Source organism: Lasioglossum baleicum, chromosome 7 (assembly GCF_051020765.1).
Source record: "Lasioglossum baleicum chromosome 7, iyLasBale1, whole genome shotgun sequence".
NCBI classification, from domain to species: Eukaryota; Metazoa; Arthropoda; class Insecta; order Hymenoptera; family Halictidae; genus Lasioglossum; species Lasioglossum baleicum.
The window spans coordinates 18,231,439-18,247,973 of NC_134935.1; the positions used below are offsets into that span (position 1 = coordinate 18,231,439).

General features: G+C 42.3%; 1 protein-coding gene across 2 annotated transcripts in view; it reads left to right on the top strand.

Moving 5' to 3' along the window:
- Myo81f (unconventional myosin 81F) overlaps positions 1-16,535 on the top strand; it is a 48,463-nt gene that overhangs the window by 13,444 nt on the left and 18,484 nt on the right. For both annotated transcript variants that reach the window (XM_076426866.1, XM_076426867.1), the window contains exon 3: positions 7,909-7,971. In XM_076426866.1, the coding sequence (XP_076282981.1) occupies positions 7,909-7,971 (63 nt within the window). The remainder of the gene's footprint in view (positions 1-7,908; positions 7,972-16,535) is intronic.

Below are 16,535 nucleotides of genomic sequence, written 5' to 3' on the forward strand. Positions count from 1 at the left end.
GTCGACCACCCATTATCCTCTGGTACTCGAGCTACTCGACGCTCTTTTTGCAAAAGACTTTGTTCTCTTTCGGAATATCGGATTAACCCTGGCCTCGACGAGAGGGCCGAAACCGGAAGCTAAAGATTCGTCCCCACCTTCCTTCTATGTACTACCCTGGTTACCCAATCAAGCATCCATCTTCCTTCTTCCTTCGTACGTCGTACAATCTCACGCAATATGTATTATGTCGTTTATCAGTGCGTTTTTGCAAACTTGCAGATGAAACGTTATCACTAGACTGCGGATGTTTATGCATTTTCCAATTTTTGTAGACGAATTTTAAGAAAATGCAATGAAATAAAATCATATTTTTAATGAGAACAGCCTTTGTAGATATAAAAAAATAAAAATCGTACAAAATTCTATCGAATTTCGAACGAATCGACAACGACTTTGATCGTCGACGAATTTAATCGACAAGGATTTTAGTCGACGACAATATCGTCCAATAGTAACATCGTTTCTAAAGATGGTGTTGACATTTTTTTCTTCAACTATTCTGCACTCAGAGAGACAGTCTTACTTTTGCATAAAAATATAATTATTACACGTCGACTAAAGTCGTTGTCGGTCAAAATCGTTGTCGGCTAAAGTTTTTGTCGGTCAAAGTCGGTGAAAACTGTGTCGGCGATTTCCATGGGACCCCCAATTATTATCGACGTAAAATTTCGAATAGACGCGTCTCGTCTTTTTGGTTCGCGTGGCCTAATTCGCCAGCGCGTCGAGCGGATTCTGCAAACAGTGGATAGGGTTCTCGAGAGCGACCGCATATCCGGCCCTCTGGCCCTGTGTCCCTGGTCTGCTCTCAGCTCTCTCGCATCAGCCTCTCACTCCCGTGTGATCCCTCGACCCCGCGACACGCCGCTAAAAGGTGGCTCGTCCTCGACGAAAGCAATTGAAACCGGCTAAGAGCGCTTCGCCAGCGAGAGGTTAACGAGAGCCACCCTCGCGCCGCGAAAGTATCCGTTGTATACGCGCACCGAATACCGGAAAAGAGGAGGAGAGGGTAAACGGATGGCGGAACAGACCGGAGACGTCAACACACTCGCAGTTTCGCGTAGGTACGTGTCGGCTGGCTTTGGTCTCGCGTGGGTCTCGGCGTGTAAGATTAGGGGATGCGGAATACTGCTTCAGGAAAAAGGCCTGCGGGTTTCGTGACTACGAGCGGCTAGAAAAACGAAGATCGAAGAAGATGATAGAAATAGTTCATACGAGGCTTAATCAAAGTATGAACCGGACTTTTTCTTTAATTGTGCATTCGATAGGGGTGCGCGGGTACCCGTAATTTCGGTTTCGGGTCTGGTTAGGTCTGCCAATTCGAAGCAGCAGTCGAGTAGAATCAAATATGAGGATCCGAAAGATTTGTAATCGCATGAGTATGACGCTTTTTCGCGACTTTACAATCTAATTTTGCATTTTAACTTCCCGTGTATCCGAACGTTGCAAACTTTCGGGACACTGACTTAATTTATAACTTTCTAAATGCAACAACAACAAATGCACCACATCCGATATCTGCACAACTTCGTGCTACCAGCCGTCATCTGAGGTTTGCAAGGGTTCCTCGTCTCCAGGATTGCAACGGTTCTACAGTAGTCAAAATCGCTAGATAAAAGATGAATCTAGGCCGCGATCGCCATATAAAAACCCTTTTTTTACGTTTACGAGGTGTAGTTTGCATTATTCGGAAGCATGTAGCTATCGCAGCTTTCTGAAAATAGCTACATGCGCGGCTGTATGCTTCCGAATAATGCAAATTACGCTTTGTAAACGTAAAAATAGTACTTCCGAGGGCGATTTCGGCCTAGATTGATCTTGTATCCAGCGCTTTTGACTACTGAAACACCCCACCTTTGTATTATCGAGAAATGAGAAGCAATCCTAGAAACGAGTCTGCCCTCTCAGTTGGCAAAATAGTCGGACTATCTGCCTTCAATGTCCCTTAAAAAGAATATCTAAGATGTCCTCATCGAAGCGAGCCCGACGCATCATTCGCTCGTGGCCATCAGCGATTAAACGCGAGTTGTTGCGCACTTTGCGATATTCTTTTTCTATCCGCTCCTGTTTTGAGGTCAATCGCCTTTTAGGTCAACCGGTTGTCGGGTTGAATTTTATTGAAAATTTCATGCTCTGTTTGCGATCCGTCGTCGACGTCGTTTGCCGTCGCACGACTACCGCCACGAGAGCACCCTTTTTGGGTCAACTCTACCCTGATCGCTAGCTCTGCTGATCCGTGCGGACCCGTTCGCTGACCGTCATTAGACGCTAGACCAAGTTTACAGACAGAGCACCGCGGAAGCGATAGAGCATGATTGATGATCGAGGAAACGGCTGGCTCGGGCATTAGAGAATGCGTGATTAGAATTCATTTTCGAAACAACTGTTTACCGACGGCGGAGCTTCTGTTAGATCGCTCTGTAGCCAACGTTACTTGGTTCGATTGGCGAGTTTCAAATCTGAAATAATGATCGAGTATTGTGCGCATGAATCTGCTAGGCTCGAGCTATTAACCCTTTACACTCGAAGCTATTTTATCTCGAAAATTAACCACTTGGTTCTCAGTGACGAGTTATATCGCGACGTCGATACCGTATTCTATTTCACTCCAGATTGTTGCAATTTACGTAGAAAATTTTAATTTTGCATGAAGATGCGCTGTTGTCTATTGATTACAAACGAATCAAATTTCATTTCATTTAAAAAGAAAGGAGTGACATATATATTTGTTAGACTTCGTTTCAAATCTTCATGACGAGCGTGACTCGTTAAAATACGACAAGGGGTTAATTTACTAAATAATTCAATTTTCTATATTGGGAGATGGTGGCAATCGAAATTATCCTTCGCCATGACGGGATCAAATGCGGTATTTCAGAAAACGGTGAAAGACTGAAAGCGAATTAGCTCTTCTTCGGAAGCAAGGGTCCCTGTCAAAAGATCGAAGGGGAACAGTTTCTTTCATCTGTTCTACCGTGTCGGAGTTTGTGACACTCTCAAAGTTCAAATTTAAGGAAAATTCTTTCTCATCGCGGTAATCACTACCGAGTGCTTGGAGAAAAAGTTCTCTTTCACCGGGAACTTCGCTCGCGGCGACAGGAAACAGATCCGAGGTTCTTTCACTGTGACCCTCAAAATTGTAAAAATTATAGGTATGCACCCATTAGTGCACGTCGGGGACCGACAGGCTCTTTGAACGGAATTTCTTGGATTCCTGCTTTATCCCGGAACATTTTCCGCGGACGGAAAAGATTAATATCGCGGGCGACAATGGAAGGAAATGCGGTTGCCCATAAGGAGTTTCCTCCGCGCTGCAAGCAGACGTCTATTTCCTGTTGGGAAAATGGGAAGTTGATGGGAATATGTACACTATGATCAGGGATCATTTGCTTTTTTTTCATAATTTCAACGGAGTTCGACCCCATCAATCTCTTATATAACTTCTCCATTTTCTATTTTATTCCACTAAACCACCATTGCTATTTTGCATTGGTATTGTGCACTTAATTTCTGAAGTTACAACATTTAAACATGTACATACAGTGGGTGTACAAAGTATTCGTACACCTTTTTTAAAAACTAATAACTTCTTTATAATTGTACCAAACGACCTGATTCTTTATAATCAATTAGAAGCATTATTTACAACGTAATTTACAACGTTACATGCACTCAGTGGAGTGAGTATGAGTCGGAGTGGGAACGCGTAGTGGAGTAGAGAGCGCTGGCGCGCGGAGTGGGGATCGCTGAACGCGATCAAGTACTACCGAGCGTTGCGTGACGAGGTGTAACGGTTAATATAAAAACTCTTTTTCTCCTAGACGCACAGTTTTTTTTTAATTTGTTTTTTAATATTGCATTGTCATCCAGTTTTGAACTATGTTTAAAGATTCAAGTCTTTAGCTTATCGGGAAGTGGTTTAAGATTCGATTACAACGACAACATCGACAATTCGGCAAGCTAATATAAGCGTGATAAAAATAAAGTTTGTGTCGGATGGCTTTGCAACCCATGAGTGTATTTTACAAGGGAAATAGAAAGTGTCGAGCATGCAGACAGTGCTATCAGAGTTCAAATTTCCGATCGTGTTATAATGTTCGACGTGTGTAAGTTATTTGGGTTAGGCATTGTCGATAGTGGCCTCGTTGTCATCGATAGAAGAACAACTTGCGAGGGAGATCGTGTTCGCGAAATATCTTTGTCCTGTCGTACGTTGTCTGACTGGTTCAATCAATGATGTTGTTTGCCGGGGTAACTCGAGCTCTGATAATGAAAGGTAGAAGGCTACCTTTACGTCACGACAAAGGAGGAAAATTTGTTGGTGTGTGGAAAGGTCGCGGTCTGAAATATAGACGTAATACGAAGGAGACCGCGAAAGGTTAGCTGAAAAGGTTCCCGCGATCCATGAATGTGTTCAGGCACAGGAAGAAGTAATACAGACCTTCTGTCAAGGTTTCTGTAGTGCTCATAAACAGGACGTTTCTTTCCTATTTCACTTCCCATTATTACTAGACTGCACGGGCTCTATGCGTTTATGAGAGAAATAAGTGCATGAAATGCGAAACAGTGAAAACATCAGAGTTTAGGGAGAGAGATGCGGTTATGTTATATTTAAATAATCAAAGTTGCAGTAAAGCCTTGATTTAAGGGGGTAGACTCGTTTCTAAGATTATATGATTGCATTTCTCGATAATGCAAAGATGGGGTTTTTCAGTATACATATAGTCAAAATTGTGTGTGTGTGCTAGATAAAAAATCAATCATTTTCTACGTTCAGCGCGGTCGGCGAGGTCACAAAGAAATACAGGGTGGAGCAACCGTCGCGAAACGATTTGAAAAAAGGATAATTTAAAAAATATTAGACAAAATTTATTTCTTTTCAAAATAATAAAATATAATTCATGGAGTTTCTTTAAGCTAAGTATGAAAAATTGCGTCACATAGGTGCTCGCCATTTTTGGCTTCACAAAGTTGGGCTCTTTTAAGAACATTTTATCTTTTGAGAGCATTATGTTCCGTATTTCGATTCGAATGTTCTCCTTCAGCTGTTCAAGGGTTCTTGGCTTACGCTCATAATTTAACTCGAAAGCAAAACATTTTTTCTGGCCCAGAATATCTACACTCCTTATGATTTTTTAAAATTTATGGATATGAAATTTATATAATACCTCGTACAATACCTAAACTTTTAGTAATCGATTAGATACCGATATATTTCGAGTGCTAAGGGTTAACTTCTTTGTTTCTGACTTTCTGCGTTTCACTTTTTCGCGTCGCGGCGCGGCGTCATGGCGGCGATACACAAAACTACGAAAAGACCCGCGCGTGCAGAATTGTCGTGAAAGGAACGCAACCCTCGATTCCACCAGAGGGTGCACGCACCCTCCCCTTTGAAATGTTACACAAGGTTATTGTTGCGAGCGCATTCAGAACAATTCGGTGTGCAAAAAGAAGCCGTTAAAGCGTGGCCAAAATGAAGATTGTGCTCACGAGGGGGATGAAGTTCTCTCTCGCTATTCTTTTAATCTTTAAACTCCCGCAGTATATCTTCCGTTCGGGCTCATAGAACGGTACTTTCGGAAGAATTCAGACATTTAGAGTAATTCTTCGTGCCATGGAAGCGCGTGCTATTTTCTTGGCAAGGGTAGTTTCCACGCAACCCCATTCTGTCTTTTCTTCATCCCTCTTCTGTACTCTTTCGCCTATTCGTTACTCTTATACCAGCGCTACCGTGTCGAAACACGAAAAGACTAGTGAGGGGGTTGTTCTCTCGTTACGTGCATCTTCTGTTCTTTCAGCCCTTTGGTTCTTGTGTACCTTTCGTAGTTCTACTTCGTCTTGACGATATCACGATAATTAACCGCGTGGCTGTGAAAAGGGTATATGTATACACTACTGGCCGAAAGTTTGAAATCCGTATCATTTTCTTTACAGTTACAGTGGTTAAAGCGTCTTTATCCCGAGAAATGTCGTAGAAGAGACAAGAAATTTATATTTTTTGTTCGGCTACTTTTATTTTAATGCTTAAATAATTGGAACTATCATCGAGGAGGCGGGGGGAGGGAGGGGGGATTGAAAAAATTCAAAAGTCGAAAATAGGAGCTACCCTGGCAGATTGTTGCAAAACGAAACGCGACCCCCAATGCGGCGTCGTGGGGTTCCTTCTCCCTCCTGATCGAAATATAGCCGAAGGAAGGGTACTACGGATATAATAGGTGTATTATCCCCTTTCTCGCTGCCCCGGCATTCAGTTCGTGAGTCATCCCCTCGGGCTCACCCCCGAGTCTGACGTCAGTTGGCCAGTCCCCACCCGTGGCCACCGTCGAAACCATGTCATCGTTCGGTTATTATGCAAGGAGTGTGTGGAGGGGTTGGTTCGGTGTTCCGCGACATTCTCCCGTGGTTTCTTCGTCGTCGTCGTCGTCGTTGTTGTGGACGAAACCGGGCTGGTCGATAATCTTCGACGAATTCAGCAGCCGTTATCTCCCAATAACGAGGGATTCCGCCGCGTCGCGTCGCGGAAAAGGAAAATAGAGTCTGGAGAATACTCGGCGGTGGTTCCGTGGTCAATCGCCCGTCGGATCGTTAAAAAACCGTCTCGACTTCCGTTTCCCGTGCCGGTGTCTCTCCCGATTGAATCGTTGAATGCACCGCGCGCGCACCGGTTAGTTACCGAGCTCTCTCCCTCCCTCCCTGTCTCTCCCTCTCTGTAGACTGTCTCCTTGCGTTCCATCGACAATCGACGATGGAATAGGGGATGAAGTCGAGGGAATTATGAGTGAACAGCCGTCTGAAATCGCGACCGGATAGACTCTAGTTTTTCTGGGGATTCGGCCGGCATCGAACGTTCAATTAAATGAGAGATCTTGCTCGTGGATGGCTATATTTATGGCAATTTTATCTTATACTCCCCGGTTGATATATTCTCGGTTGCAGACAGCTCAACCGAGGGTTCGCAGTCTTTTTTCCTCTCGATGCGTCATTCTATCTCGACAAACTACGGCTCATCCTCCGAGAGCATTGGACGTGATGGATAAATGGCGAATTGTACTTTACTATATTTGTGTATACTTGTAAAACAAACAGCAAGATTCGACTATGGGAAGAGGTTTGAAATTCGATTACAAGATTTGACGCATACTATATACAACAACACGGAAAGTTAATATAAGCGTGGTAAAAATATTTACTTACCTCGCCAATTTTTCGAGAAACTCTTATAAGGGGAGGGTTCACGAAAATCGAGAGGAAAAGGTCACCCTCTGCCAGTGCCGGATTAGTCACGTGCGATCACGATGTCGGAAACAAATGAATAGCATTGTAAATGTAATTTGTTACTGCAATCGATCGTTCTCCGGTAGAGCACGCGTCGATGCAAAGTTATTAACAATTAGTCAACCTACCCCTATAGGCAACCAGACCCCCGGAGTCCCCTATTGATAGGTGTAGTTTATCAATAATGTAGAATTCCGAGACTCCATGCAAGGTAGAACACGTTAACAGGTGTGCCTCGGCACAGAGAGCGGTTTTAAAAGTGCCGTGATGTGTTCGCGTGCGAGCTTTCGCATAATACACGCTCGTTGACGTCACACGTACAGAAACGAGTCCCCATTGGGAATGCATGTGGTATTATCATTCAAGGCGGTTCACATGATACCGGGGAATGAGAAATAATACCGTCGACACGGTTCCTTTCAGTCGTGATAAACACTTCTTCCTCTTTCTTCGTTTTTCTCCTACCCTCCCACCCCACCTCCACCCCTATTGTTTATAATTTTCTTCTGTTCCGATTAATAGACGAACAACAACGTTCGAGACGAGTCTGCGTACTTAGTATTTCCTTAACACAGAATTATACTCGATCCGCAGACGTACACGGGATCCATATTGGTGGCTGTGAACCCTTACAAAGAGGTGGACTTCTACACGAACGTGAGTATATTCAGATTCTATTTACTGCTAAATTTAGCGCTTAAGGTAAACGTGATCGTTATTGTACCCGCGGTGCAAGATATCGATCGAGATATATTTTTATGGTTTTGTATAGTCAATCCAATGAAAATTCCGCTCATCCGTCGATTCAGGAAGTACGATGTCGAAAGTACGTTCGACTTACGAGAATCGAATCTTCTTTGGGTTAAATGAGTCTTGCATTTTCTAAGTAATTGCGAAAAGTACAGCCGGATAACGAGGCAAATATGCAAGTTTCAAGTTTGTATTCCCATCACAAGGGTATCCGTAAGCAGATTCGCTAGACGAGGGGAGGGACCAGTAATTGAGGAGAAAAAGTTTCCCTCTCTCTGCCAGTACCGGATTAGTCACGTGATGCTCGACAGTGGCCGAATAGCGTCGTAGAAAGGGAAAATACAGTGGGGACACAAATCTCTTAATCTGGCGACCCTGGTTGTAAGACGAGCAATGGCGAATAATTATGCTCTATTTCTTCCGTTCTGCTTATCGGAAAATTTCATAAAAATGCAAGAACATTCTATCTGATAGGACAGACGGCTGTGAATTTTTTCAGATTTTTCTGCTGCAAAATTGATTATTAAAAATTTCTTAAAAAATTTTAGAATCGTGTTTATAGAATTTATCGGAATTCCACGTCCATAGTTTTGGGGTAGTAGCGTCTTCTTATGGTCATCAATAGGCTGTGGATTTTATGCTTCTATGAAAAAATTAGATAGGTGTGATAAAATTTAAGATAGTACATAACAAGATTATGTGTCGAGCCATAATGCATAGCCGATTCGGGACACGTCAGAAACGTGTTCGATAGGGAGAAAAGTCATTTCACGGATCAGAAAAAACGAAATCGTGCATAGATGGATTCGCGACGTAGCACCGTGACCCAGAAAACCTTTCGAGAGTCGATCGTCATTTCGCGATATCTCCGCGAAAGCGCGTCGCGGTTTCCGTTTCCTGTTTTTAGCCGGAGGCCTAACAACTCTAATACGATAAAGGCGTCCTATCGCTGCACGATTTGCAACTCCGCAAAATCAGCCATATTAAAAACTTGTTTTAACAGCGACAATATACATATATGTATACATATATAGGGTGTTCCGTATTGTGTCCCGGTTCAAATTCGTTTTGCAATCGTTCAAACATGCAGAATTCCTGCGGTGTTCATTTTAATAACGGAACCTCGCTTGGGGCAAAGTGTTTTAATTGTATACGGAAGGAGAGGCCAATTATTATTTATCTCGAGGAGGGGATCGGCACGTGCGGCCTTTTCTTTTCTCCAAGCGAACGACACGACGTCGCTTAATATTTACTATTCTTCGACGGTACTTCCAGCTTATGTTCGTCGCAGGAAGTGCGTAAGTGTTGCGCGCCATAGCGCCTGTGGCGGGAGTCATTATTTTCATTTCGTTATGAATTACGGGCTCTCTGGCATACATACCAAACCCTAATCCGCCGAGGTGAATTCCAAAGGTACTCCAACCCTTCTTTTCTCTCGGCAAACTATTGTTACATCATTCAAGGCCTTACCAACAAGTCAAATCATCGAACCAGTGAAATTCAAAAAATTATGAAACTTTTCACACAAGTAGAACAAGTTATAGGCATAATATAACCCTATTTTTCCGTGCTACTTCTCGCATTAAATGGGTGAAATTAGCCCTCGAAAAATTTCAACACTTTCTTTTCCGTGGAATATCTGGAGAACAAGAAATGATATTTAACACTAAACATTTCAGATCAACAAAGCCTACTATGTACCACTGAAAATAAGATTTTATTGTATTCCACTGTCTCTTAAAATTCGTCTAAAAAATTGCTAACTGCATAAACATCCGCAGTCCAATAATAATGTTTCGACTTCAATTTACAACTTTTGATACTTGTGTAATTGAATATTGTTCTTCCTTTAACTTCAATGTCGCAGGTATTTCACGCTCACTTAGTCGCTTTCCGCGACTCATTCTTAATAATTTAATTTAATTATGCTTTCGGCGCTACCGTTTCGATCAATTAGTAAATCTAGCAATTTGACAAAAACTTTTCTTCTTTCCTAACGTTTCGGTTCTGTTTTGAACCTTTTTCAAAGGAAGAATTTGCGTATAAAAGACAATATTCTTAACACTTTACAATGTTTTTTTATTAAATAAGCATGAAGGAAGGTAGTACACGCTTTGTCAATTACGTTCTACAATGAATAGTTCGCCCCTCAGTAATTTCTAGGAGTTAAAACAGCGAGGGTCTTGATTCCGGAGCTGGTAATCGCCGGAGACACTATCCTAGGTGCCGTTAATCGGCCGATGCACATTTTTCTTTTTTGTTCTTCCCGGTGGCTTTAATCTCTATTTTCGGGCGCGTGCTGCGGCCATTGGCCACTTAAATCCGAGCGGCGATGGTTCAACGCTTGTGGATCTCGGGGTGCCTGGATCAGAGGAAGGGTGCAGCAGCGACGACTTATTTCGGGATCGAGTGGCAGCCACTTCGAACGTAAATATACGGGTCGTCGACAATCTCGTCGTAAAACGGTCCTCGAAGGCTGCGTTGGACCCTTCGGCCACTCCGAGAAGTGCCTATCGGCGAAACAAAAAGGGGCGGACGCCATGCGTCGCCACGATCAAATCGAATTAAAACGGGAGTCACAATAGAATCCGCGCGGGTTTTCAGTTTCAACCCTTTCCCGTCGGATCCAGTCATGTGGTCTTCTTTTTTTCGGTACAGCGCCCGCCGATTGCTTTTATCGTTATTGTTACTTATTTTAGCGAATGTATCGTGTCATTGTATGCAGGGTGAGTCACTTAAATATCTTTGTTGTTTCCAAAGATACATTAAATGTCTTCAGGACAAAGTTGAATGGTAAAATGGGGCTCGTACGACACCAAAACAATTTTTGTTTTTATGCAATTTTTTTAGATTATATCAAGGTCAAATTTCAAAAAGTTTCGGGCAGATTTGCCTACAAATAACAGAACAGTATAATTTATTTCGGGAGAACTGTGTCAGATTGACACAAGGGACGGAACGCGCCACTGTCGATACCATTCAACCCTACGTGAACCATTTTCCGCTACGAATAATAATAGTCATGTAAATCGAAGTGGTAATACAGTGGTGACCCACCCTGCTCCATGTAGAACAGTGAAAAGTGACGCGGAATGGCTAAACATAGTTCGAGGTCCTTCCTGGAGTTGCGGTGATGTAATTTCGTTCCGGGTTCCACAACTTTCTTTCCGTTATTCAGATTCAATAATCCTGTTGATATCATTATTAGCGAGCAGTTCCGTTCGTACTTCTTCTCTCGAATTCTGTTTTCCGGTACCCGCTCCGACGATTTTCAAGCTTGTTGTTTAGATTTTCCAAGCGCTTTATGAATATTCAACTAATAGTTTGGAACAAAGTTTCCTTTGATGCTGCCTCGTGTCTTTCCTTGCACACGTGTTCCCTTTGACTCGACAATTTCATGCTTTTGCGCGCAGGATGTTCGGTTAAACAACTGCAACGAGATATAATCAAAATTACATACTGGGTGTTTTTAAAATGAGAGGTTCCTGAGATCAGTTGAAGCAATATAAAATTCTAAAATATTCTCTAACACTCCTTCAGGCCAGTCTTCAATTCTTTCAACAAGAATGCATATGTATATGTAGTGGATCATGAAAATTCTTACCACTCTCCAACCCCGGCCATATCTTCTGTTTCGTCAGTCTTTTGCTTGGGCCCTTGGCTCCATGCCTGAAGCGCCTAATGGATAAGATGGGCCAGTTGCGATTTCTTCGGACGAAGTAATGAAATGGTACTTCTGGAACCTCCAATGGGTCCCATGAAAATCACCGACAATATTTCACTGACTCTAGATTGGACCGACAAATAACTTTGGCCGACAACGTCTAATTCTTCTTATAGTGTAATAATTAGACTGCGGATCTTTATACATTTATGGCTTCTGGAAATGTTCAAAAAGAGTGGAATATTAAATTCGACAGAATTCTACCACTGGAAATACGATTGAAAATTACGTCAACATCCGCAGTCTACTAATAATTATATTTTCATACAAAAGTAAAAGTGTCAGAGTGCAGAGTACTAAAGAAAGAAATGTCGTCAACTAAAATCGTTCTCGGCTAATTTCGTCGACAGCTAAAATGGTTATCGGTTAAAGACGTTGTCGGTGAAGTCTGGTGTCGGTGAAAACTGTGTTGTGATTTTCATGGGACCTACCTGCAATAGGGGCGTTGGCACGACCCGTCAAGAAAAATCGTGGTTGATCGCGCGATAGGCAAGATGGGCAAAGAAGTGGTTTGCCGGAACGGGGAAAAATGGAAATTCGGGGGGAACACGATGAATAGAAAGATCGTGAATTTCGGGAAGGTCAGCCGGGGTACCAGACCCGAGGAGGACCCCTGGCTGGCAAGAAGGAAAAGGGTGGCTCTCGGTGTGGTGCACGCCCCGTGTTATTGATCGGGCTGGAGCGCACATCGGATTCGGAGACTCGTCGTGGTTGCCCTGGAGCCTTCGGGAGCCTCGTCCTTTTCCTCCTCGGCAGCAACGGTGCCCGGATCTCCCCGTCTGTTTCTATGCCCGTTCAAGTACCTGGAAAAGTCAGAAATTGGCACTCGAGCTGCGACTCGAAAGATGAGGGCCAGCTTCGATGCGACCCATCGACCTTTCCCAGTTTGAATTTTGAACGCCCCGGACCCGGACGCGTTCCTCGTCGAACCCTCGCTGACTCCACGCTGACCCCTTGCTGATACCTTCCAATTCCATTTGCATTGTGCGATGAACAGCGAAATTGAACCGATCGAACCATTTTTTCAAACAAGATTGTCATAACTAAACTGTGGATTTTTATACAAAATAAAAATTGTCTGCATCGATTGCAAGAAATGGAAACTGAATTGAATGTTATTTCTTCGATCAATGATTTTAATAGAGGAGACGTCGTATATTGACATCTTCGTTTTCTTTTTCTAATTTTTCAACAATTTTGAAGTTCATCTACTCAAGTTTGCTGTAAATGCATGAAGATCCGCAGTCTAGTCATAGCAATTTTCGCTGTCAATTATATAGTTATAACTAGACTGCGAATCTTTATGCATTTATGCCATCCGAAAATGTTCGAATATAAAATTCGACAGAATTTGTTCGATAGTATTCTTTAAAATTGAACCATTGAATTTTATTTTCAAATCCGGCACGAATTTATGCAATTATATGGTACCTTTCCTGTTTTGTTCATTTTGAACGGTCTGCTTTTTAAAAGAAATTTGAACCACGAGTGATGTGTGATTTTGTGAAGCCTCTGTGATTCTGTCACGTGACCTTTTTCATTTTCTTTTTCTTCTGACCGTATACGTATACTTAGCCTTGACCAAATTTTTGTATCTTGAAAAATTCCAGACACACTTAGAGACTAGCCGCCCTTTGGTATGCTTCGCCGCGTATCATGGTTTCACTTTGATCTCCACCAGCTTAGAAGTATTATAAACCTATCTGTCGGCCGTGACACGGAAAAAAAGTAAACGACTGCCATCCACTCCCGCATATTCAAAAACTCCATTCAACGCGAAACGGTGGCGTAAACAGTGCCGTGTAATATTCCTCCAGTTGAACACACACTTCAATTAACTCGATCAGAACTTTCTCTGTCCCGTCTGGGGCACCACTAAAAATTGCTGTACCATTATTCAAAATATTGTTTACATTATTATGTTATTATAATTTATGAGTTAAAATAGCTCAGGGTGCAAAGGGTTAAGGGAATTAGACTCGGTTCTAGGATTCCAAGGGTGAAAAACTAAAATATTCTTACGTTCCTTTATCTAGTATTTGTTGATTTATTTGAGAATATATATGTATTTTTGATAAAAATATTACGGACGGTGTGGTTAAGCGATAATTAGGCTCATTTCTCATCGCCTTCCGAAGAACGGGAACTATGTCTATTGGTTGAAACATAATCTATCCTTTGATCGGTTACCCAACTTCGGAAATAGAGTCTGTCTCAGTAGCATGTTAGGATGATTCCGTGGTAATCTAATATCGGTTCTCCTTCGCCTTTCAAGGTGTCGTGCCCTGATTAACCATCTATCGTCGCCAATAAATCTATTCTCGAATATTTGTAACTAGACTGCGAATTTATATGTAAAATACAAATTGTCTGTATTAATTACAACAAGACACAGGATCTACGTGGACATCTGTTACGGTCTTCAATCATTTTATTTAATAAAATACTGAACGCGTATTTAATCGTATTTTAATAACATATTTTAACACGTATTTTAATAAACTACTGAAAGAGTATTGTACGAGGTATTGCATCAGTTTGATATCGACAAAATGAAGAAAATCATAAATATTTCAGGCCGGAAGAAGCATTTGGTTTTCGAGTTAGAATAGCTCCGTGTGCAAAGGGTCAGTTTACACCAACTCATTTTTGTCATAAATGCATAAAATCCGCTGTCTAACAGTAACATAAGAAGTAAAAAAAACGTGATAAAGAAGAAGAAAATTCTTACTAGAATACACGTTTTATTCATTTTCTTATGCATGTGTCCGATGCATAGTTTTGTCGCGAGGTGTGCGTGTGATTCGAAATAAATATCAGCTCGATTCAGCTCTGCCATTCGAGCGTGACTATCTCGATGGCAAACGAGCGAAGAGCGCAGCGTCGCGTCGCCCCGCGGCGCGGTTTAAAAAAAGGGAGGCTCTCCTGTCTGTCATCGACGCTTCTCCTCGCCGCGCCGGGAGAAACTTGTCCGATGACTCGGAGCATTTTTATTACGGCGTTGTTCGTTTCCTGCATTCTCGATCGATCCCGAGAGTGTGTTTCGAAGTAATGAACCGCGCGAAGTCGTCCTCGCCGAGGATCGTTCAAGTAACTGGACCAGCAGCCACCGGCTAACCGCCCCTCGCCGCGCCGTGTGCCGTCATCGACGGGATCGGTTGTTCGGTGGACCCGATCGTTCCATTTTTGCCCGTAGCTCCACTTTTACGTTCGTTTTGTTCTCGCTGGGGAACGCCTATACCTTTTTGTCCGGAGTCTTGTGTTGTTCGTTACAAAGCCACCGGTAGTCGTTCTAATTCGGATCGACAAAGATCGAACGCCAAAATATTTTCTCTCTGGAACGCTGCCGATATTTAACACATTCACACTGTCTTGCAAATTCTTGTTTTTATTATTACCACGCTTATATTAGCTTGCCGAGTTGTCGTTGTTGTTGTTGTATGCGTCAAATCTTGTAACCGAATTTTAAACCACTTACCGATGAACTAGAGACTTGAAACTTTAAACATAGCTCAGAACTGGATGACAATGCAATATTAAAAAACAAATTAAATTCGTTGCTTTATTGTTCGTATAGGTTTAGTTGTTAATTCTACAGAATTGGTGTCGCGCGAGAAAAACTTCATAAATCTCGGTCTATCTGAAAACGTTTATTTCGCTCTAACAAATGGTAACTGTGGCCAATTTAAATGTCTAGTATTGGTTCTGTGTGTTTGTTCGAACAGTGTCCTAGTGACTGTAAATAAGACAGTGGGTTCTCCCTTGCCACAAACGCTCTTCCACTAGGGAATTATTTGGAACGGCGTGCACGGTATACTTTCAGAGACGTCGCTATTTGTAGACTAGAAAACGCCCTTTCTTAATTTATGTTGCCCTTCCGAAGACACTCTTTACTTCTATCGCCGAAATAGAAGTCTCTTAAGAGAAGAAGATAAAGAACTCACTGCACAAACGTGCGTCTTCGAATGGCGTTCGCTTGTCTTTGTTGATTCAAGATTCAAGATTAATCCTTCGACGACGGTGTCCGAGTCTATTCTGACTCAGAGTATTAACGTCGTAATTTAATTAGTCAATTTCTGATGATTCACTTGAATGAATAGCTGGCACATTAACCCCTGGCCTTACAATATCGTAAGTTTATTGGAAAAAAAGATGCGGTTCATTAACGCTGCTGTTAAAAATCGAACATTTCATCTGCAACGATCTAGCAGAATCCCATCGCTGAAGTTAAACTGAGCAAATGTCATCCGTAATTAAACTTATATGTATACAAGCGACTGTATATCATCCCTGCAGATATGTAGACTGTAACAGACATGCGAGAAGAAATCTTAATTACATTAGACAGGAAATGTCGCTGTCCTTCTCCACGTTTCCACTACTAAATGCTTTCACGCCTTGCGGTAACTACCAATTAACTCCTTGTAAACCCTACATACCGCAATTACACCCACGAAGACAGGATACTCGCCTGTTTACTCTATCGGTAACTTGTTTTCCACAATTAAATCTTCCAACCACAATGTTCTTGTAATCCTGTAAGTTTAACACAGATTTACAAGGTTAAAAAACGTTCGTATCATAATCTCTCTACTTTTCCCGTATCCTGAAATATCTTTCAGCTTTAATTACAAAGAAATCATCGCTCTATCTCATATCTCTATCGAAAGTGTTGCGGGGCAAAGGGAGTCCTCGATCGCAGCCAATGGTTAAGCATTGACGTCACACACTTAACCCAATAATTCGG